The sequence below is a fragment of the Macaca mulatta genome, chromosome 11 (assembly GCF_049350105.2).
Source record: "Macaca mulatta isolate MMU2019108-1 chromosome 11, T2T-MMU8v2.0, whole genome shotgun sequence".
Classification (NCBI taxonomy): Eukaryota; Metazoa; Chordata; class Mammalia; order Primates; family Cercopithecidae; genus Macaca; species Macaca mulatta.
In genome coordinates, this window is record NC_133416.1 from 35,679,566 (window position 1) to 35,704,312 (window position 24,747).

At 35.2% G+C, this 24,747-nt stretch overlaps 1 protein-coding gene across 1 annotated transcript in view; it reads right to left on the bottom strand.

Annotated features, from left to right (window-relative positions):
• Positions 1–24,747, bottom strand: part of SYT10 (synaptotagmin 10) — a 66,730-nt gene that overhangs the window by 31,455 nt on the left and 10,528 nt on the right. The window contains exons 2-3 of the mRNA XM_015151419.3: positions 21,634–21,991; positions 4,384–4,951 (exon numbers count right to left, since the gene is read on the bottom strand). Coding sequence (XP_015006905.2) covers positions 4,384–4,951; positions 21,634–21,991 — 926 coding nt within the window. The remainder of the gene's footprint in view (positions 1–4,383; positions 4,952–21,633; positions 21,992–24,747) is intronic.

The window sequence follows — 24,747 nt, forward strand, 5'->3', positions numbered from 1 at the left end:
AAAGGCAATCTGAAATATTTTCATATGGGATACAGTCAGTACCAAAAAGTGTGTGTGTAGACAAGACCACATTTGTGGAGGCTATCAGGAAACGGTTATATAATAATTTACACTGAGGCATATACTCTATTTCCTTGCTGTTTGTCTCCTTTGTTAAAGTCCTTGCGTAAAACTTGTATTTTACTAGTCTTTCAGTTTTAGAACTAAATATAAACTTCATTCATAGAAAGTTCTCAGTAAATATTTAATCAAATTAAAGTTATTTGAATCAAATGCTGTAGAACAGAAAATTTTGGGGGATGAACTGTTCTAGGAAGATTTTTTTGGATAAGGCCTTGGACAGGCCTTTGCACCTGTGGAAAAAAACATGATAGAGACTCTGTAATGAAAATTTGTGGGAATGCGACACTTAAGACCCTTAAAAACAACAATCACAAAAGCCGCTAGGTCTGATTTTCACTGAGTCTTCTCTGCAACAATTATGAGATATAATTATATAATTAGCATGAAGAAGGAAAAAGACAGCCATGGCATTTACAACAATATGATAATAAAGCAAGTCTTAATGATTCTAAGAAGAATCATAAAAAATTAAAGATACACCAGCTAGTGCTTTTCAAACTGATAGCAAAATGGTATTTTTTTTTTCCCCAGTAAATTTTGGTTTAAATTAAATTGGAGATTTGCAATTATATAAAGGCACTCTTTAAAAATCTCATAAATGATTATTTCAAATAAAAACTTTAGTTATAAGAGTTCTTACAATTACAAAGTTATAAGAATTAAAAGAATATTTATATTTGTCATCATTGTCTTCTAATCTGATAGTTTTTTTTGTTTGTTTGAGACAGAGATTCACTCTGCTGCCCAGGGTGGCATGCAGTGGCGCCATCTTGGTTCACTGTAGCCTCCCCTTCCCAGTTCAAATGATTCTCCTGCCTCAGCCTCCCAAATAGCTGGGACTACAGCTGTGTGCCACCATGCCCAGCTAATTTTTTATTTTTAGTAGAGACGGGGTTTCACTCACCATGTTAGACAGGCTGGTCTCAAAATCCTGACCTCAGGTGATCCACCTACCTTGGCATCCCAGAGTGCTGGGATTACAGGCATGAGCCATCGTGCCCAGCCAATAGTCTTTTAATCCAGTATTTATTTTATTTGTTACATAAACTCTTTTATATCTGTGTCTGCACAGTTTGATTTGCCTTTGTAGGTTTCCACAAGACTTAAACAAGTGAGAGCATATCCTACATTGCTTTTTATTTCTTTCCTCTTATTCTCCATTTTTCTAGAAGACTCAATAATTTCTGCATGAAATTCTTAAAATTAATGATGTGTGAATAGAAAAAGAAAGTTTCTTAATGAAATTTCCACCTACATCTTTTTTTTTCATTTTTACTAATAATAAGATGTAACATTGCTTAATGATTTTCAAAGGCTGAACAGAAATTTTAATTAAATACTACCCTAACCATAATATTTGGCCACATGGTCTAGAAATTCAGGTTTCATTACTATATTTCCAAGCAAAAATCCAGAAGCAATATTCCGAACAATGTGTGGTTCAATATTCTAGTTAAAGGAGAATGCTCTTTTATTAGAATAATCTAAAAATACGTTTTATTTTCTGCCAACTTCTTTTTATATTCAGAATTCTGAAATGAGAAAGTCTGCAGAGGTGGCAGGTGGAATAAAGGTAGCCCCAAAGATGGGCATACCCTAATTCCTGGAATCTGTGAGTAACGTTACTTAAATGGCAAAAGGGGCTTTGTGGATGTGATTAAGATTATGGACTTTGAGATGGGGAGATTTTCCTAGATTATCCACTGGGGCTCAATATAAGGCAATGAATGCCTGTGGCCTCTAGAATCAGGAAAAAGCAAGAAAATGGGTCTCCCCAAGAGCCTCCAGAAAAGAATGCAGCCCTGTCAACCACATTCATTTTAGTTAGTAAGATCCATGTCAGATTCTTATTTTTATTTTTTTTTTTGAGACAGAGTCTTGCTCTGTTGCCCATGCTGGAGTGCAGTGGCCTCGATCTCTGCTCCCTGCAACCTCCGCCTCCCAGGTTCAAGCAATTCTCCTGCTTCAGTCTCCCGAGTAGCAGGGATTACAGGCATGTGACACCATGTCTGGCTAATATTTTGTATTTTTAGTAGAGATGGAGTTTCACCATGCTGGCCAGGCTGGTCTTGAACTCTTGACCTTGTGATCCACCCACCTCAGCCTCCCAAGGTGTTGGGAATTACAGGCATGAGCCACTGCACCTGGCCCCATGTCAGGTTTCTAACTAAACTGTAAAATGTTTGTGTAAGACTAAATTTGTGGTAATTTCTAACCAAACTGTATTTCTAACCAAATTATAAAAGATTTCTAACCAAATTGTAAAATGTTTGTGTAAGATAAATTTGTGGTAATTTTTATAACAGAAGTAAAAACTAACATTCAAGCCATATGGGAAAGTTGAAAATAAATTTAAGTAATTTATTAATATTAACAAACAATGAATAAATATTATTGGCAATGAGAAACTAAAGTTTCCATAAGGAATCCTACTTTTTTCTAAGTAGAACCAGTTTGGAAAACGTATGAATGTTTAAAAAAAAAAAATTCACTGTCAATCTCCTAGTCGATTATACTAATTTTTAGATTTTATTGGCAGATTATATACCTCTGAGCCTGAATATATGTACAGAACATACTTCACTTTTTAATAAAAAAATGTGTTTGTTGCAACCCTAGTACTTAGAGCATACCAAACATAAATAGGTACTCAGTAAATATTTGTTGAATAAATAAAAAGTAATAATAAGACTGAGGAATCAAGAGAAATAATCTAACAATTAACTGCCATCTGCATTTCTAGAATTCCAGAAGGTGTTATTTTTAAAAACAATAAAAATCATGTTTTCCCTGTGGGAATATAGGTAATAAAATGAACACAAATGTGAAATCAAAAGAGCCCCACTGTGCATTTGAAATATGATCCACTTTCAAAATTCCTTCTTTGTTCCCTAATAGATATCACAATAGAGATTACAACAGAAAAATTCAACAACTAAAAATGTTATGATGCTGGAATACAATATTGAACTGGCAGCATAAATTTTCAAATTAATTTATCCACATAATTTACAATGACAATATAATTATCCCACATACTGATTGTAATTAGTAAAACATTCATAACTGGAAAAACACAAAAGGACCTATTTTGAATACAAAAGTATCCTTATGTTTTAAATAATCCCTTGTCTCTGTTCAAAGCTTCAACGCTTTAAACTTATAAGATGTATTACAACTCAAACAAAAGATGGTAAATATGTAAAAACAACCTGTTGATAAAAAATTAAATGTCCCCATTTAAAAGCTAATAAACTAAAGCAAGCAATCTAACTTAAGAGATCACTTCTCTAATTCCACTTCTATAATTCTATACCGGATGAATAATCTTGAAAAAACCAGATTTACAAAAAAAGAACACAATTTTTCATATAACAAAATTTATGCCTAACTTAAGTGTCTAACAGTAAGAAAATGGTTAAGTAAATGGATCATGTATTTCAACATCATGTGCTAAAACGAATATAGAATGAAAGAAAATTGGTGTGAAAAAAATTAAGCTTAGTATGGTCTTAATATTCTAAAGTACGCATAGCAAAAAGTTGGAAAGCAATATGCCAAAATATTATATATAATTGGTAGCACTGTAGATTAATTTAATTTTATGTTATGTGCTTTTACTCTGTTTTTAAAATTTTCAATACTGAAGTTGGTATTATTTTATAATCAGAAAAAGCATTTTGTAATGAAAAAGAAAAGTTTTAATGTAAACAATGATTATTTCTTGATCATTGATCATTTCATATATTGTAATTGTGTGTACTCTATGAAAGCTTGTGAAGTAATGGGTTGTTTCATATCAAACCAAGGACTTTTCAAATAGCATCAAAGTACATTTTAGGTTTGATTTGATGAATTATCTTAAATAATGAAGTCATTATTCTTAAAGAGTGAAATAATTTCTAAAATAATGAAATTAACAAAATTATCTTAAATAATGAAAACCAATACTAACTATGAGGAAACTGGGTGCTGTAGATAGGATATTTATATCACAGATAAATATTTTAAAGGAGAAATAGTCTACAAGTTCTGTTAATTTATAAGAGTTTTTTTTTATTTACACAATCACTAGGGTTACCAATATATTCAGCATTAGGTGACTGAATTATTAGTAGTAGAAATGAAATCCTACCTTTGCAGGATCTTAGACATAAATTCCATAACTCTGTAAGACTTATCCCAATAATTTGGGTAATAATTAGTCATATATCATTGTAAGTCAAATAAAAACAATATATTGGTGGAATTACTACTTACTGTGGTAGCACAATGAATATCTTTCCATACTGTGGCTTCCCTGGAGAGATCAGAGACTTCAAACAAATTATCAAGAATCACTTCCCCAATCATGTCATGTCTAGAAAATCTGTCAAAATCATATACACTGAAATGTAGTTTTCGGTTGCTTAGTTGATCGTATGCTACAGGAAATTGAAAAGTTTCATCAAATAGAGGATTTAAAGTCTTTCTGTGCACGCGGGTCTGAAATTTCTTTTTCCTGTCTGGAAGAAGATACATCTTCACATAAGGGTCAGAAGTTCCTGTGAAGTCTTTAGCAGGGAGATCTAAGGCTTTGATAATTTTAACAACTAGAAGTTCATTTTCATAATCATACTGGAGGGTAAAGTTAAGTTTCCCACAGGTTTTGACATCTTCTTTTTGGTTGCCCTCAGAGTCAACTGATCTCTGTTTGTAGAGTTCTGGCTTTATCCTCCCAATGCTGGTTGTTGTTTCTCCTCTTTGTAAAACAGGTTCCGTGCCCATGCTAAAATCAACACTGGAAACCTGCATTTGCCTCGGCAGATGTCTTCGGAAGGAATTGTGGCTGAACACACACACATATACACAAAATCATTGAGGGAGATCATTTCGATGAGAATGTTATACAGTGGCATATAAACTCTCCCCCACCCCCAGAACAGTGAAAAGATATCTATATCTACATAGATAGACACAAACATATACTCAAAGAGGTACTTTTGAAGAAAAATAAAGAAGTACAATATTCAAAGAGAGGTCTCCTAAAATTCCAGAACACCCAAAACACTTAAATGTTCTTTGTGTGTGTGTGAGTGTGTTTGTTTTTTTGAGACAGGTTCTGTCACCCCAGCTGGAGTACAGTAGTGCTATTATAGCTCACTGTAGCTTAAAACTCCTGAGCTCAGGCCATCCTCTGGCCTCCACCTCCTGAGTAGCTGGGACTACAGGCATGCGCCACCTTACCTGCCCAGTTAACTTTTAAATTTTTTGCAGAGACAGAGTCTTGCTGTGTTGTCCAGGCTGGTCTTGAACTTCTGGACTCACAGAATCCTCTCACCTCAGTTTCCTAAAGTGCTGGGATAACACATATGAGCCACAACATGTGGCTGGCAAATGTTAATTTTCATATGCTTTTGGAATTTTGTACTCTCAATCATAAGCATATAATTAAAATTAAGCACAAAATTAAAAACAGTTCTAAAAAAACCTGATTAGCAAAAAAATTCAATATTCCACAGAAAATTGTGAATGTTATCAATCATCTGGGTCTATCTAGATTGTAAGCATTATACAGACAAAATCATTCAGATGGCTGGTTTCTTTTCATCTGGATATTTGGGTCTCATGAATTTTCACGTTTTAGTGACTACAGTATTAAAACAAAAACATATTATAAGTCCACATTTTCTTATAATGAGTTGTTTCTAATTCTTAATCTTACTAAATTAATGTTTACTTTTAAAAAGAATATATGGTTGTGACTGCCAAAAATGAGTACATTTTCTTTTTTTCAACATGCTGTGGTCTTCAGAAACTCTAAGGATAAAAACAAATGTAGAATTTTAGAATTTGAGCCCAACAAAACAAGTTTTTAAAAATTCAGACTGAATTTCCTACAGTCACTATTACTACTCATCTAGTCAACATTTCCAGAATATTAAATATATAAGCTTACTAATGTCTTCTACATGTGACTTGCATTAAAGATCTGCTTCTTTTATACTTCCTCCAAGCTTTCTGGCATGAACTGTGCCATATCTCCTCAAAGCTTAGTCCCAGGTCTTCGGTTACATTTCTCATCAGTCTGTCCATCAGACTAATCATCAGTTCTTGGACTATAATTATTGTCTTGAATCTGATGGTTTCTCAGATAAATCCCAGCTACATAAATCTCTAGTCCCATATGTCTAAATTTCTAAGGAAGATTTCTAAACAGATGTCTTCATTTTGCCCCAAATGCAAGAAAACTCATCATTTTCTCCCTTTTGCTTGCAAATTCGTTCTTTATCCCACAATCTCTGACAATAGTAGTAACATTTTTATCAGTCACTCATGCTTCCAAGCATGAAGTATGCTTTGAATCATTCTCCCTTTACACATAGCATTTACTCGGTTTTCTAAATCCTGTTGCTTTTCCTTTGAAACAACTTATATAATTATTCACTCCACTCCTTTTCCATTGCTATGGAGTCCGGATCCTTATCACTATATACTTTGCTTTCTCCTGTCACCTTCAGCTGGCTTTTTTTTTTTTCCTTCCAGCTCTGTCTTACACTTAATATCCAGTCAGTACACCCTCAGAACACTGATTTCAAAATACTTTGTTCACTTCTGTTGTCTATTGCAGCAGGTCTACACCTGTTACAGCACTAAGTAATATGGATGACATTGCATGATTAATATTTGATTCACTGATGCACAAATGAAGCTCGATTTATTTTTTTTTTTTCGAGATGGGTTCTCACTCTGTCACCCAGGCTGGAGTGCAGTGACATGATCTTGGCCCACTGCAACCTCGATCTCCCAGGTTCAAGCGATTCTCCTGCCTCAGGCTCCCAGGTAGCTGAGATTAGAGGTTCCCACCACCACACCTGGCTCATTTTTGTATTTTTAGTAGAGATGGGGTTTCACCATGTTGGCCAGGTTGGTCTCGAACTCCTGATCTTAAGTGATCTGCCCACCTTGGCCTCCAAAGTGCTGGGATTACAGGCGTGAGAAGATTGATTTCTTTTTTTTGTTTTGTTTTTTTGGGACGGAGTCTCGCTCTGTCGCCCAGGCTGGAGTGCAGTGGCGCGATCTTGGCTCACTGCAAGCTCCGCCTCCTGGGTTCATGCCATTCTCCTGCCTCAGCCTCCCGAGTAGCTGGGATTACAGGCACCCGCCACCACACCCGGCTAATTTTTTTTTTTTTTGTATTTTTAGTAGAGACGGGGTTTTACCATGTTAGCCAGGATGGCCTTGATCTCCTGACCTCAAAGAAAAGTTTACAAATTAGTGACCATCCAGAAGTGAGATGCCTGGGCACAATACCATTTGAGAAGTAGTGACAGGAGCTGAGGATTTTGAACCTAGAAAGGAGAAGCAGTTGAAAAATAGGGTAAAGATGGATTAAGGCTAGCTGTCTTCTAATGCCCGAAGGACTGTCATGACAGCATTTAGGAATTTATGGAAGGGACAGAAGATAAACTTTAGCTTAATATAAAGGAACGTTTAAGATCTAGAGCTCTCCAACACAGTGAAGTAGTGAATTTCCTCAAGCTGGAAATGTAGAACAAAGGTTAGATGCTGTAGAAAAATATTCCTGCCTCAAGTAAGATTTGGCCTGAAGTCTAGCATCACACTTGAGGCAGGAAGCATTAAGTGTTTTCTAACCTTAAGTTTATTCTGTGATTCTCTGTCATTCTACAGTCTTTCAGTAATTTTACGGGCCTAAATGTTTACAACGCAGCATCAATATTATGTGCATTAATACAATGGAATTTGTTAAAATCAGAATTATAATCTAAGGTGTTGCCAAGTTCATTCTCTTACATTTAATTTACTTATTTACTTTAACTGTACTGAACTGTTGAGCACTAATTCAAAAAACACCATAGAAAATGCTTAGGGCTGTATTGAAACTAATTCAACCTCTCTTTATGGTCCCCTTTCATACAGATAAGGAAGACAAACCAAAATGAGCCGTGAGAGTATCAGTAGCTCTGCTTGTTTCTACTGTACTATTCACAGACCTTTCAAACATGGACCTATGGTTCAGTACATACATTGCAAATTAAAGATTCATACAAGTAAAGTGGTGGAAGGGTGTCACAAGTGAAAGTAAAACTGCAGTGTTTTTGAAAGATCTTGTCCTCCACATTCTGCTCAGCTTCACCCCCAGAATGAGAAGCTTTTAGTGTGCTGTCACAGAGAATTATATGGATAAAAGGAGAAAGCCTACGGAAAAATGATATTCCAATATCAGATTAGTGCTGAAGTATGCCAAGAATTAGAATATGAAAAAAATAATGTCTAATACAATTTGGAAGAAAATAAAAAGGAATAATAAAAGATGGGAAAAAATAAAGAAATATACACTACAACATTTTCACGATAAAAAGTTAGGATGCCTTTGCTCTTCAGATTTTGCCAGTAAAAGCTAGTACTTATGATGTTGCAGGTACGGGTGTAAATTCTTTATCAATTCAACTGAGCCTCATGTAACCCAATCAGGCACTCACTATTATGTTCCCAAATGAGGACACTGAGGCACAGAGAAGTGAGTAATGTATTCAAAGTCTTGCTGGTAGGCAGGTGCTAACATTAAAATTTCACTGAGGCAGTCTGGGTCTAGTGGCCACACCCTTAGCCACCATGCTATATATACTGTTATATTAATGGTTATCCTATTTGAATAAATTACTTCAAAAATCAGTTATTCTACTAAATAACCATATAAAATATTAAAGTATCAATTTATATATATTTATATGTTTTCCACTTAAATATTATATATAACATAATTATGTAATCCACTAAGATCTGAAATTTATTTGGTTAAAATAGCTTGAGATATCTTTTTAGAGGTTTTAACTTATTTGACTTGTTACCAAAAATTGGAAGGGAGCACAAGTGTTTAATTTGTAAATGAAAATGATCAGACACTGTGTACAAATTTCTTATTGAGTCTATAGTTATGATACATTTTATTAGAAATGACATATTTTGGAAATAGCAACAAAGTAAAATTTGTAAGGCGATTTGTGGTATATCATATATTAAAAATGACTTTTAAAATTTGACTATAATTGAAAAACTGTTACTATATAGAGAAACATACTAGAATTACTTTATCTCAGGTGAGAAAATTAGCCCCTAATTTAAACTACACTGACTTTATGACTCAATATTTTAGTTTCTGTATCTAAATGAGTATACATGTAAAAAAGTCTTTGCTAACTTAAATCTTGAAGTGATTTGTTTCTTCAGATATATGTCACTCTATTGCATTAGGCATGACATGAAATGTATTTTGACCTTGAATCTACCCCAGATATTAAGGATCCGGAGCTTAAACTAGGGTTAGCAAAGGTCAGAGAGAATTTATGAAAATGAAAAGAATAGAAAAAGGAATATAAGTGGTATATATTACTGTGAAATATTAAAAGGGTCTAGTATAATCTAGTTTGCATATTCATTATTCTTAAAATATTTAGGATATTTTATTGAACAGAAAATCAAATATTCTTGCTAAAGTCACTTTTAGTTATGCAACAAGCTTTTGATTTTTGGGAGCAAAATCCCTAAGAAGTTAATTCTTTATTTTTTTTAATAGATTTATTCCATCATTTCACACTCCCTTGTGCTTTTCAATATTATAAAACTTCAATTTTCTATCCTCTGTGCCAAAATTAGTAATTTCTTCTTTATGACTCTGATTATATTTTTGCAGCTGTAAAGCCCCTTATGAGAATAAAAAACTAGTAACATTTTTGTTCTAGTAAGTCAGTGTCCTAATTATAGGGTAAATAGCACATATTCTAAGTCACAGTTTAGCTAGTCAGTTAAGACAAGCTTTAATGAGTACAATGTTAAACTATTGCCATGACAACACAGATCTTTTTCTTCTGGCTTTTTTTTTTTTCTTTTATAATGACAGTGATTAGTGGCTATACAGTCTCACACAAATATCCAACCAATCACAGTGCAAGTCATTTGACTGTTACTAACCCCATTCTTATCCTTCAAACCTAGTATTAGGTTGGTGCAAAAGTAATTGCATTTTTTGCTGTTGAAAGTAATGGCAAAAACCGCAATTACTTTTGCACCAACCTAAATTCCATCTTATTCTTCAAACCTAGCACTGTCCAAGCATTCTCCCAGAGAAGGAAAAACTTTCCCCATCTAACCTGGAACTCTGAGGGTAGCTAGATATCGTCAATATTAGTTGATGGCACTGGAATATAATGTATTAATATGGTCACTTTCAAATATTTACTACCAATAGATCCTTTTCTTCCAATAAAATCTGAGGATAGAATTTGACTATGTAAAGACAGAGCTGCTTTGGTTGACATGTGGTTAGAGTCCTGGAAACTCACTGGAATATGAGCAAATTCTTCCCAACTATGAGAAGCAAGTGTTTAAAGATTTTTACAGAGAGATGAGGTGGAAAAAGTGCTGGACTAGAATCTGACTACAGTTTGGTTCCAGCTTCCCTATGTAGTGAGGGCAAATTTGGCACATCACTTAACTTGTTTGAGCTTTATTTTTCTCATTTATAAAATGGTTCTTTTACAGTTTTTGAGAAGATTAAATGATATATTGTATATGACTTTCCCAGCTATCATTTTTCATATTGATATTAGTTATTACTATTATAATTCAGGACACAAGGAGCTGAAGTGCAAATGCCATAATGAACTCTAGTTTTGACAAAGTCAAATCTAGGCTTCCTGGGGATGTACAAAGTCATTTCTATGTAAGCATGTCCTGGGCCACTACCCTGGGCTAAAGAGACCACCTGACTTCAAATCTCAGCATCTAATGGGAAACCTATATCCTCTTGCTCTAATTTGCAATGTCTCTACTATCTATTAAATCAACCTTAGATATTGCTTAAGAAATTACAGAAGAAAAGTAAAAATATCTTTAGCAGCTTTCTATTTATTTAATAATTAAATGTTTAAAAGAAATTTATCTCCATTTTAATATTAAAATCTGCATCAGAAATTCTCATTATATATTCAGTTAGATCCCGATTTCATAGTTAAAGAAGCTTGAGTAGCAAGAATAAATCAAGTTTCTGGTAAACAAAGTTTTTATTCTCAGTTTCCTATTTTCTTCCATTCAGCTTGAAACAAAGACAAGGTGATTCATTCATTACACAAATATCTGAGCATATACCATGCAAAAGACCATAAGGAGAGTAAACTGTATAAAATGCCACAGTGGATTTTTAAAAATAACCCATTGACCTCTATATTCTTAATCCCTTTTTGGAATGTTTTTTCACCTTATTTACCTGGTAGAAATTTGGCTCTTCCCCAAGGACATCATTTCCTATGCGTTCCTCTCACATGGTGGCTGTTATTTCCCATGGCCCTTATTCCACCAGCTTGCCAGTGAAGTAACTGTTTCTTCTTGACCCCCATTATCACTTCACACCATTCTCTTTTTTGTTGTTGTTGAGACAGAGCCTCACTCTGTCACCCGGGCTGGAGTGCAGTGGCATGATTTCAGTTCACAGCAACCTCCACTTCCCTGGTTCAAGCAATTCCCCTGACTCAGCCTCCCAAGTGGCTGAGATTAAAGCCACCACACCCGGCTAATTTTTTTGTAGTTTTAGTAGAGACGGGGTTTCACCATGTTGGCCAAACTGGCCTTGAACTCCTGACCTCACGCAATCCACCCGCTTCAGTCTCCCAAAGTACTGGGATTACAGCTGTGAGCCACCAAGCCTGGCTCACACCATTCTCTTTTAAGCTACCACTCCCATCTCTGAAGCTCAAGTCAAGAAATCACACTCCCATTACCATTTACTGTTAGTGATCTATTGATATCCAAAACCCTCTCTATAAAGTCTTCATTATCTTAGTCTTCCGGTTCATGAACATTCTCTTTTACAATGTTTCTGCTCTAATTCTGGCAATCAAAGTATTTCTTCCAACCCTTTGGCCTCAAGGTTCAATGAACTCCTCTTTTCCAATGATGTTCTCTACTTAACCTCAGTCACTATTATGTAAATAGCCAGATTTTGTCATCATCAACTGCAAGCTCTCCACAACCGCAATTTCAGGCATGCTTCCCTCTGATCAACACTTCCTACCTTTTCAGGTTCCTTTAAGATGGAAGAAATAATGGTATGCTCTTGTGCTGAGAGTACCAATAAAAGAGAGGGGGAGAATTAATAATGCAAACATCAGAGAGGAGGATTCTTAGAAGTGACAGGAGGCAAAATGGGATCTAACATGAAAGTGGAGGGATTAGTTATAGATAGGTGCATTGATAGTTGACATAGTATCAATCAGGAAGGCAAATATATGGGATAGATGCTGGTAAGAGGGTTGATGATGTGGTGGGAATCTGTGGAAGGTTTCTGCCCTTTGCTTCAATTTTCTTAGTAAAATGGGAAATAAGGTCATTAATTAAAACTGAAAACTGAGAATGAGGAAGAAGGTGATAGAAGTTTGAAAAAAGGTGAGAAGGTATAAAATGATGTGGTTTGAATGTTCCTTCCAAAACTCACATGGAAACTTAATCCCTGATGTGGCAGTATTGAGAGGCAGAGCCTGTATTGTAAGATGTGACTAGGGCATATGGGCTCTGCCCTCATGAATGGATTAAATCCATTCATGAATCAATGGATTAATGAGTTAATAGATTTGTGGATGATCACGGGAGTGCAGCTGCTGGCTTTATAAGAAGAGGAAGAGATTGCTGAGCTAGCATATTAGCATACTCTGCCCCTTTGCCTTGACATGTTCTGCACCACCTTGGGACTCTGCAGAGTCATCACCAGCAAGAAGACCTTTGACAGATGTGGCCCCTCAACGATAGACTAAAGCTTTTCTAACTATAAGAAATAAATTAGTTTTCTTTATAAATTATCCAGCTTCTGATATTCTGCTATGAGCAACAGAAAATGTATCAACACAATAGTCTTGTGACTCTCAAAGATTGAGAGGGAAAACAGATTTTTGTTTTAGCACTAGATAGCTAAATGAGGAATGTGGTCATGAATTTCAAGTGGATTCATGAGAGTTGTTTATATTTTTTTCCAGTCACATTGCACATGTGCAAGTGTACAGGTGACAGAGCAATGAATTCAGGTAGGGCTGTGGTTTTGCCCTGCAAATACAAAAATAGAAAGCAACAAGAGAATTGAGGATGTACACAAGAGTGACTCTGATTGACCATGGAATTGAAACTGAGTAAAGAAGAAAAAATAATAATATCAAGGCTATAGGAATTATGACATAGTGACAGAATCAATGGATTGGAGGTTTTGGTGAGTTGGAAGGGTTGTCTGAATTGGGATGTAAAGTTAAAAGAACTTTCTATTCACCCCACTTTCTCTGTGCTGCTCTGTTTCTCTAATATATTTGCAGCAAAACTTTTTGAAAGAGTTAATTACAGTATATTCACTGTCCAGATTCTATTTAAACTTACTCTAATCAGCTTTTCATATACTGTACCACAATTGCTCTTGAAAATGTGAACAATGTTGCCCCCGCATTGCTAAATTCAAACAGGTCCATTCACAATCATTCTACCCAGCCTTAGCACACTCCCCTGACAGCTACTCCCTCCTGGGAGCTTAGTTACTCTCCTCATTTGGCTTCCAGGTTCCACCCTCCCGGCTTCCCTCCTACTTTACTAGCCTCTACTTCTCAGTCCACCTGGCTGTTCCCAATCTCTCAACGCTCAGAAATTTATCCTTTTTCTTCTTTTTCCCATCTACTCTCAACTATTTGATGATATCATCTCCTGGCTAAGGACATAATCTACATGCTCAGGATCCCAAATTTATATATATATTATAGATTCACTTCAGAGTTCCAGAGTCATTACCTAGTTGCCCACTGAACTTGTCCACTTAGATTTCTAATAGAATCCTTAAATGCCACAGGTCCAGACCTCCTCTTCTTGCCTCTCAAACTCACTCCATTCACAGTCTCATCTGTCTCAACTTGATTTTCTCAGATGCTTAGTCCAAAATCTTCAAGTCATTTTTGCTCTTCTTATTTCACTCACATGCCCCAGCTCATCTATCAGGATAGTCTGTTTCTTATACCCTCAAAATATATCCAGTCAGTTCTCACGAACATTATTAACTACCACTTCCCTGGTCTGAAACATCATCACCTCTGACCTGGATTAGAGCCTCCTTAGCGGACTTTCTGCTTCTATCCTTGTGCCTTCCTCAATGTCTCTTTTCAATACAGCAGGCAGAATCATATTTTAAAAACAGGTCATGCCACTCCTTTGACTTCCTCTAGTGGCTTCCCATATTACTCAGAGTAAAAGCCACAAATAATGTAGCCCCCTCTACCTCTGCTTTGTCTCCTAGATTTCTCTTGGTGGGAACATGTAGCACAGGTTCTAGCTTCAGGGCCTTTGCAGCACCTGCCTCCTCTATATGAAAAGCCCTCCCAGACTCCTCAAGGCCTACCTCTCTACCACTTTGAGTCTTCGCTCAATTTACCTTCTTAGGAAGATCTATCCTGACTACAATGTTTAAAATTGCAACACTGCCTCCCACTCAGACTTTCCAACCCCTTTGTTTTGTGCTATAATTTTCTATAGGACTTATTACCTATTATAACCTCATATAATTTATAAGAAGGTGTGTGTGTGAGGGAGACTTTTGACAGTTTTGTGCCAAATGTGTATCAAATTTCAAGAAAAATGTCTATGACATAATAAGTGTTCAATAAATATTGTTGAAGAAAGAAAATATTTTCTCTGAAAAATTTAGCCGTGTGACTAAATAGCAATTGAATAATAATAATAAAAGCTAGAGAAACAACTAGTTTTCTTCTCAATTATTTAAAGAGATGGCTAAAATCCATTCAGTAATTTACCTTTATTCTATTCAAGAATTTACAGGCAATTGGTTCTTTAATAAATTTAATGAAATAAATGTTCACTTATTCTGAACTTAAAACCTTCAGATTATGAGAATAACATACTGCCTATCGTGCTAAGGAGGCAATTCAGTTATTCTCAAAATACTTACTTTGACTTCTCTCCATGTTTAAAAAAGATACAAGATATAAACATCATAAAACAATGATAAGCAATTGCTTTTGATGTAGCATATGTTTAAATAAATGTGTATGAAGTAATGAGCTTGGAAAATACTTCTTCATAGCTTTTGATCTACAGATAATGTTCTGAGAACATAACATATATATTACAAGAAAAGAAGTAAATATAGACTGAAGCCTTAAACCTTAAAAAATTCTCAATAACAACTGGTCAAAACAATAAATCCAAGAACTTATATTTTAGCATTACTTGATTCCTAGAAGGTCATTTGACCATAATTCTAGCTCTGGATTTCTATGCTCAGTGTGCAATTTTATGCCTTCTTTTACTTTGTAATATGTTTCTGACTCTCATGAGCTTACCTCCTGGTGAGCTCAGCTAGGTTTTGGAGAAAAATAGTCATAGCTCTATAACCGGGTTCATGTACCAGTCTTGATGACCCTTCGTCTGTGCCTCCACATCTCCTTGACCTTACTGCACACAGTGTATTGAAATTACCTGTTTTCAGATTTGTCTTCCACTCTCCAAGACTTTCTTCTAAATTGTGGTCTTTATCATAGCAGAGACTAAGTATTATTCATATTTTAATGTATTTCATCATAAACATTTGCTAGGAACTAAGAAAATGTATGTTGGAGTTTGTATGAAAATAATTCACCATACGATTCCTGTGACTAATAAAACCAAACTTCCCAAGCATTATTCATATTATATAGAAGAGACTAAGAAGCTGAGGTGGGAGGATTACTTGAGGCCAGGAATTCAAGACCAGCCTAGGTAACATTTTGAGACCTCATCTCTACAAAAAAATTTTTAAAAATTAGCCAGACCTGGTGGTGCGTGCCTGTAGTCCTGGCAACTTGGGAGGCTGAGGCAGGAGGATCACTTGAACTAGCAGCTCAAGGCTGCAGAGAGCTATGATCATGCCACTGCACTCCTGGGCAACAAAGTGAGACCCTGTATCAAAACAACAACAACAACAACAACAGCAAAAAAGAACCGAATCAGTGTTTGTGTATAAGACAATATTTATAAGTGCCAGAAAACAAACTTCAAATTTCAATCATTTTGTTAAGGTTGTGACTCTGGCTTTAGTTCAAAGAGTCATCTCTTTTCAGAAAAGAAACAAGGGTGTACACCTAATACATTTCTTTCATGAAGGGGATTATTTAACCACCTCAAGTTCCTGCAAAGCATGTTTTATGAACTTCTATTTCGGGGAGACAGATCTCAAGTCTTTCCATTGTTCTGGGGAAGTGTTGCTACTTGATACCCTAGCTAGCCATACATCTTTTAAACTCCTCCTTTTTGTAATATCTCATTTTTCATTCCTTACAGTGTTTTAGCATAGATAATTTCAATTTTAGCTATCTTTTCAGAGAAATTCAATTTTTAAAAAACATTCTTACAGTAAAGTTAACTATGGAATCTCATTTTATGTATTTTTAAATAATTTTTCATTTTTCTTATAATAATGTACATTAAGCATTCTTTTGGATACTATGCATGATGATTTTAAGCATTACTCTTCTAATCAACCATAGCTAATTGTAAATATTGTAAATTCATCAGCACATATAAGTCAGTGATTTCTTCCCATGTACATTTTCCTGCTTTTGTTTCATGCTCAATTGTTTCTGCTATTACAGTTCCTAATTATTTTCAATAGGTACTTAGAGTCCTAAAGGTCATAAATCTACATAATTCCTCATCCTCAATACATTATTTTGCCAGTTACTATTCACCTTGTCTTTACACCATTAATAAATGCACATAAAATTGATTCTCATACTCATCCCTGTGAGAATACTATCATTAACCTCTTTCTAATATGAACACAGTGTATCTCACCACTCATCAGCTGGTGTGGCTTTTAAAGACGATGTATTTAAAAAGGGAAAATAAGTGGAAGATGATCAATCAATCAAAAGCATTCAATTGACATTATATACCTACACATTGGTGGAAATTAGGAGGGCATAAAAGTAGGTTATACACCCTTGTTCTCTGAAAATTTAGCATCTCGTTTGGAAACAGCTGGAGCTCAATATTAAGATACAAAATAATTGCTAGGTTGTAATTAGCAATTACAGTTTTAACAGCATTGCTGTTTTAATATAGCAATTTGTTATTTAATATAGCAATAACAGCTTTAAATAATAAAGGATAATAGTTAATAATTGGGCAGATAAAGTTGGACTCTCAGATGCATTTTCCTTAAAGATCTTATAGTACATAAAAACGAGGTTGTTACTCCACACAAGGAAAGCAGCATGAACAAAAGCACACAGGCAAAGAGAGTCAGGTCTTTAGGATGATGGTAAAAAGACCAAGCACCCTTCTAGTGAGCAACCATGGAAGATCAATGGGATAAACAAGATGAGGTCATTGAATTCATTTATTGATTCTTTTAATTCAGTAAGTTCACTTTGAGCTCCTACAGTGTTTTGTTAAGGCATCAAAAAGCAATATAGAAGTGAATACGGCAGATTTTCTGCCTAAGAAAGCAGCATACAACTCTATATGTGGGGGTATATAGAATCAAAATGCTAATGGTAGCTTGGTATAATCGTAGTATAACAGCCTTGAATGACTTTTAAAAGATTTGGACTAGACATGGAATTACTGAATTGCCACTTAATGTTTTTTTACAAGGGATCTTAGATTTTCCTTTACAAATTTTCTTAACGTTTCTTTTTTGTTGTTGTTGTTTTCTATTTCCTGATTTTTATTACGCTTGAACATAATAAAAAGTAATTACAAAATAGATATCTTCTCCTATAGTCTGTGTTATAAAATGTTGCCAGGTGAATTATCCTAAAACATGACACTTATCCATAGAACTCCTCTGCTACAAATACTTTTTGACAAGAGAGACTCTGAACATGTTGGCCATGATTTCAAGGTTTCACTATATTTCAATTTCAGCTGATTTTATCGTCCATTATTCCTTCACTTTACTCTATTTTTTGATCAGAGTACCTTACCTGCTGTTTTCTTAGCAAAACTTCCTACTCTATGATTTTTCACATAATATGTTTCTATCTAGGATGCACATCCTTTCCCAATTGCCACTTACATGAATTTCCAGTTTCCTTCGACTCAGCCTAATGGCTCTTCTCCATGCCTTAGCTGGAAATAATGTTTCAATGTCCTGAATTCCACATTCTCCATCACATAGCTGGCATTTGTAATTCCTTATATTGGTATTGCATGTATTGTCTCCACATTATATTATAAATTTACAGAAGTGGTCACAGATCCTTAGAGTTTTCAGAGTGGAAGGAGTAGGATACATTGACTATACCCAGGATTAAATATATGTTGAATAAGGTTATTGGATGCATAAACAATCAATCAAGATGACGCTTAAAGAATATTAGTAACGAAGAAATACATAAATGCCAGCTGGGTTGTTTGGTTGCCTGGCAGGCTGATAGGGCAAAATGTCCAGGTATTTGAAAAGGGAGACGAGAATTTGAGAAATGTGTGTTTCTAGCGATGCTGCTAACTTCTAGGCCCATCAGGATGCTATTTAAATATAGAGACAAGTAAAACTTGAAAGACTATGATGTCTGAGCCAAATTAAAAGGAGTCCCACAGACTGGAGCTGTGACATACTAATAAGGTGAGGAAACAAATTATTAAAGTTAAATTCAGTGTGTGTGTGTGCGCGCATCTGTGTGTGTCTGTGTGTGTGTGTGTGGTGTGTGTGTGTGTGTGTGTGTGTGCCTGTGAATGTAGGTTTGATTTTGCTACATCTCAGTGAAAAGTTGGCATATGAGCAGAATAATTTGACTCATAATGTACCCTCGATCTCCGTGTTCATGTGGACTACATAATGAACTCAGCAATTTCCTCTTCCTCTCTCTATAAAGGTAATTTCTAGTATGATTAAGTAATTAATGTAGATGAGGGTTTTGAGAACTAGAAATAATCATGTTTTCTGCAAGGAATTCATCCCAAGGCTAAACAGATTCAAATCATGACTCTAGTCATTCATGATAATCACATAAAATTCCAGATTTTTAATTGAGTAGGATAAACAGGAAGATGCTTTTCTCCAACCTCCCAACTACCTGTCCTAAGCATACTTTGTAACCAACATATTTAATTGCAGGAAAACTACATCCCTGTGGCATTTATGCTTAATTTGTGTTCTTCCATCTGGATACATTTGAATTTTTACTCTTCCCAGCTTCATGACTTCAGGCAACTTTTTAAATCTCTCTGGGTTTCATTTAACTCACATGTACTGGGGATAATTAATAATACTTTCTTCATGCAGGTTGGGGAAGGATTATCAGGAAGGGTGCCTTGGCATAGTGACAAAATTTCAAGTGCTCAAAATTCTTTTCTTCTTCTTCTTTCCCCAATCACCCATATGAACAATGAAAGTCAGAGGCAGGTGAAATGATATCAAATTTCTAGCAAAACCCTGAATGCGTGTTGCAGTTTTTCCTCTTAGAAAATATCAGATATATACAATCTAATTTTTATGATTTTAAGGTTGAAATTTTTATGTTTTTCTGAGTTGTTCAATTTCACATAATTACTGAGAAATCCATAGCTAGCAAAATGAAGCCTTCACTCACGTGTTTTCATTCTCCTCTAGCTAGGGATAATCAGACAAGTGGTCTCTTTATACTCAACAGAAAATATTTTGGAGACAGTATTTTGTTTTTCTGAGGTTCCAAAGAAACACTGATTACCTGAATTTGTCTTCATTGAGTATCTTTATATAATCTGTACACATCAGCTAAAGAGTTGAATAATTCTGAATGCTAAGCTAATATATATTCACAGGGGTTGGTATTTTTAAAATGTTTTGCAGATTAATTGAAGATTTTTACCCTGAAATTTCTGAGTGTCTTAAGTCTTCGTGGCTATAAAATATCATATTTGGCCAAAGTTTTCAGGGACGGTAGTGATAATCAAGTAAATACATCAGGTAATTTTACAGAGGTTTTCCCCTATAAGTATAGTGAGATCAATGTCTTGGAAAAAAGGAAGTTCCTCCCAAAGACATTTTTCCCCTATTTGTAAAACATGTAAAAAAAAGTGGTTTATTGGACAATTATTTTATAGTTCAATAAATATATATATAATTCAATAAATATATATATAGTTCAATAAATATATAATAAAAGTTAACATGGATATTTATTGGGTTACATTACACAAAAATCATAAATAAGAAAATTTAAAATGAGCCTAAATATCATTGCTCAGGAAAACTTGTCAAACTAAAAACAAAATATGAGGCATTCCTTAGTTATAAAATTTAAGTAGCACAGAAAAGTGTAACATGAAAAGGACACCTCCATCCATCCTCCTTATCCCAAAGTTCCTTATCTCAAAGGGAACAATTATTCTTATCCCTCTAGAATACATTTGAGTAAGAAGTGGATTTATTTGTAGATACAATTCTCTTATTTACACATAATACATATTGAACAGCCTTTCAATTCTAGTAGCCAATATGTCCCAGTTTTTCAATTTGATAGATTTCGAAGCCCACAAAGTATTACCATGTTGGAAAACATGGATGCACCTTCAGTTTAGAGAGATAAAAAGGTAAGATTAGGAAGTCAATCAGTTTGCAGGAAATAGCAGTTTCCTCTCAATAAGAGATCATTGATTTTACCCTACCCTGGAATAAAACTAGTTGCTAGTTTTGGTAACCCGAGAAAAACTGCTCTCATGCAATTTGTTTTAAGAATTGATGCCTATACTTAGCAGAAAAAAATGCCTCTTTACAAGAATCATTTTTTCCTGTACAGTTAATACAGTTAGAATATACTGTGGTGAATTAATTCCAACAAAGTTTTGTTGATTTTCCCAGGCTGAGTTAAAATGTATTTCCTTAAGGAAGTCCTCTTCTTCCTCCCTTTTATGTACACTCCTCCATATGCCCATGATATTTGGCTTCTTGTGGAACTTATACTTTGCCCAGTTAAGAATCTGGTCTACATGAGCTCAAACACACAATGAAGTTTCATGTTTTTGGTATATGTGTTAAATAGCTGCAGACTAAATATGAATCTGTTAGTTGTGATTGTGAAATTCTAGATGATTCCTGATTGTATAGAGCCTCCATGATATGCATTTCAAATGGCTTTCTTAATATTTATTGGTTGAATTAAATTAAGTTGAAAGACCACAAATAGCAGCTATCAACTGATGATATTTCAAAGGAGAAAGTTTAACAATAATCTGTAGTTACACGATTTTACTGAAACCTCACAGTCTGCTAAGCCCCTCTCATAGTCCTGCTCCCTATTTGGCTTCTTTGTCCTTAGTTTCTCTCTCTCTGCCCATATGTACTCTGTCCTACCCTTTCTCTCTTTATTTATCTATTTCCTATGTCTTTCCCATTTCTCCTGTTTCTCTTTTCTTCCAACTAAAGTTTTTCTCTCTTATGAAATTTCATACACACACACACACCCACACACACACACACACACCAGTTTTATATATTTAATCTTTCCTTACCGAGATGATGATGTAGGTTCAGTAATTTGTCTTTGCACACGTGCATGTTTAATTAAATGTTCTTTTAAAGCAGTTTGGACTTCTGCTGGGATGTCAGGGGAAGTGTGGCTGATTTTTATTGCAGGCTCAATAGCTTTTACGGCTGGCTTTTCATTTTCCTTAATTTCTTCTTTCTCTTCAGTCTCAAAAACTTCAGTAGGAGCACTTGAAATGCTCTGTGGAAGGGTAGTGACGTTGGAAGTCACAGGTTTGCTTTTCCAGCATGGCCAACACAGCTTCCAGAAGACAAAAAGTGAGACAACCAACAAGGCCAGTCCACAAAAGCTGACAACGACTGCTAACAGGCTGACTGAAATATCTGGAAAAATTATAATGTAAAAATGATTAATTAATATTGTACATTAAAAAGCAGAAATGAAAAGAAAATTTTACATCATAATTGTTATTATTTCCTGAGTTAGAGTTTCAAAAACTCAATTTTAATTTATCTTTGTAGGAAGAAAAAGTTAATAATCATTCCTGGAAATTCTCAAAGGAGATAATTGAAAAGTTCCACCCCAGTAAAAATTCTAATTATATACAGGAAAATTATGATGTATGCGTATCCAAGATTTTGCAAACTCCATTGATTCTTTCTGATAATTTTGTATTATTTTTGTTCCTAATTTCTCTTAATTTCTTGAGTCCTAAATTAATCAATGAATTGTGCTCTGGTCTGAATTTTTGTATCATCCCCAAAATTCATATGCTGACATCCTAATCCCCAAGGCCATAGTATTAGGAGGTGGGACCTCTAGGGAGGACATTAGGTAGTGGGGGAAGTCTTCATGAGTAGGATTAGTGTCCTTATAAAGTAGGCTAAGGGAGCTCTTTTGCCCTTCCACCATGTGAGGACATAGCAAGAAGGTGTTAGCTATGAACCAGGAAATGGGCCCACAGGACTAGTGCAGGCATTCTCCATGGGGACTTGACCCTGTACATTTTGCAATATAGAGAAGCAGAAAATTTTCATTTCTTGAAGATGTCAAGCTTTTTCCTCAAAGAAGGGGAAATTGATATATCATTTCTTAAGGATGGGGGTTGGTCAAAATTCCATCATAATTACAATCTTGTAGCTTCTTGCATCCAGAGACATAAGGCATGGGGGAAAGGGAATTCCGCTTAATAGAAAACAGTGCAAGAAGTTAGATTAAGTAGAATTTTATCCTGAAAAATAAAACTAAAATTATGTAAGCAAGCTTATTGTCTTTTATTTATGTTTTGCATTGCTTGCCATAGCAATTATGACTAATCATTAATAGTATTAAAAATGAAATCAAGTGCATAAGGCATTCTTTGTGACATATTTTTTCCCCCAATAACAAGCCTTGTTTAACAAAATAAAAAGAACCTATCAAAAGATTGAGTGAGGATCTAGGAAAATTTATAAAGTCAACAAAAATTTTTAAAGACATTTTCATATTTGTGATTCATTTAACTATGACATGGAATACACATTTAATTCAAAGAAAAATGAGGGGTCCCAGAAACATTTTAAATCGAGGTGTTGAAATGAAAATTTGCATTTCAGAACTAACATTTTGGCTAAGAAGAAGACAGAAGTGAAGGCAAGACTGGAAGAGGAAATACTAGTTAATAGATTACAACAGCTATCCTTGTGAGAGACTGTAGTGGTTCTGAACCAGGGTTGCTGAAATGGGAAAGAAAAGATTCCAGAGAAAATCAAAGCCCTAGTGAATTTGTGTGAAGATTAAAAAGGACAAGAATGTGACTCACTGGGATGATGAAGTAAGGAACACAATGACTTCAATTTTGGTTGTATTGAGTTTGAAGTACTTACAGTCATGCAAGTAGAAATTTTGAGTAGGCTATTGGTCATGCATAAATGCAAGTTAAATAAATTGCAACTAATTTAACTTCCTTAAGTAGTGGGATCTGAATCCGTAGAAGATAAATGCTCTTTAACAGAATTCTGAGTACACCAATATTTAAAGAAAGAGAGTTTTAAGGAATAAGAAACCTGTACAGAAGAATGGGGGAAAGGAGAAAGAAAGATATGGAAAAAAATCAGGTCAGTCGGTTTTCACAGAAGCTAGGAGAATATTTTAAGAAATGATAGTGTAGATCATTAAAATAAGTTCAATTAAAACAAGAGTTGACAAGTGACCATTAACTTTAACAAGTATATCTTTAGTGAATTCTATGAGACCAGTGAAGCAGACGTTGTGTTAATCAGATTACTCTGGATTAAGAAATGACTGGCGGCCGGGCGTGGTGGCTCCCGCCTGTAATCCCAGCACTTTGGGAGGCCGAGACGGGCGGATCACGAGGTCAGGAGATCGAGACCATCCTGGTTACCGCGCTGAAATCCCGATTCTACCAAAAACACAAAAAATTAGCCGGGCATGGTGGCAGGTGCCTGTAGTCCCACCTATTCGGGAGGCTGAGGCTACTCGGGAGGCTGAGGCAGGAGAACCCAGAGGGCGGAGCTTGCAGTGAGCCGAGATTGCGCCGCTGCTCTCCAGCCTGGGCCACAGAGCAAACTCCGTCTCAAAAAAAAAAAAAAAAAAAAAAAAAGGAAGTGACTGGCAGTGTGGAAGTGGACTCTGTGAGAGTAGATAATTCCTTCAAGAAATTATACCTAGGAAAGGAGGAGAGAGAGGGAGCAATAACTACAGCAGCACAGAGTTGATGAAGGTGTTTTTATTCCAATGTGCAATACCTCACCATGCTTCAGAATAATGAGAAGGAATCAGTGGACAAGAAAGGATAGGCAATTAAGCAGAATAATTAAGAGTTAAGTCCCATAAAAGGTGACAATGGATGAGATCTGAAGCAAAGATCAAAGAATTGGATTGCTTCTTTCTTTGTAAGAAAGAGAATTGTTCCGGATGCCAGTAAGGTTATAGGTCTGGAGGCAGGAAGTCAAGTGAATTCTTGTTTATAACTAGTATTTTTCTCTCCAAAGGAGGAGTTAGGGTTAACTGCCAATTATGTTGGAATATTTGGGAATAGTTTGGGATATCTGAAGAGCGTGACAACAATTTGAAATAGGAACTATAGAGAATAGGAGAAAATTGAATAGGAAAACATCAGATGCCTGGTCAGAATATA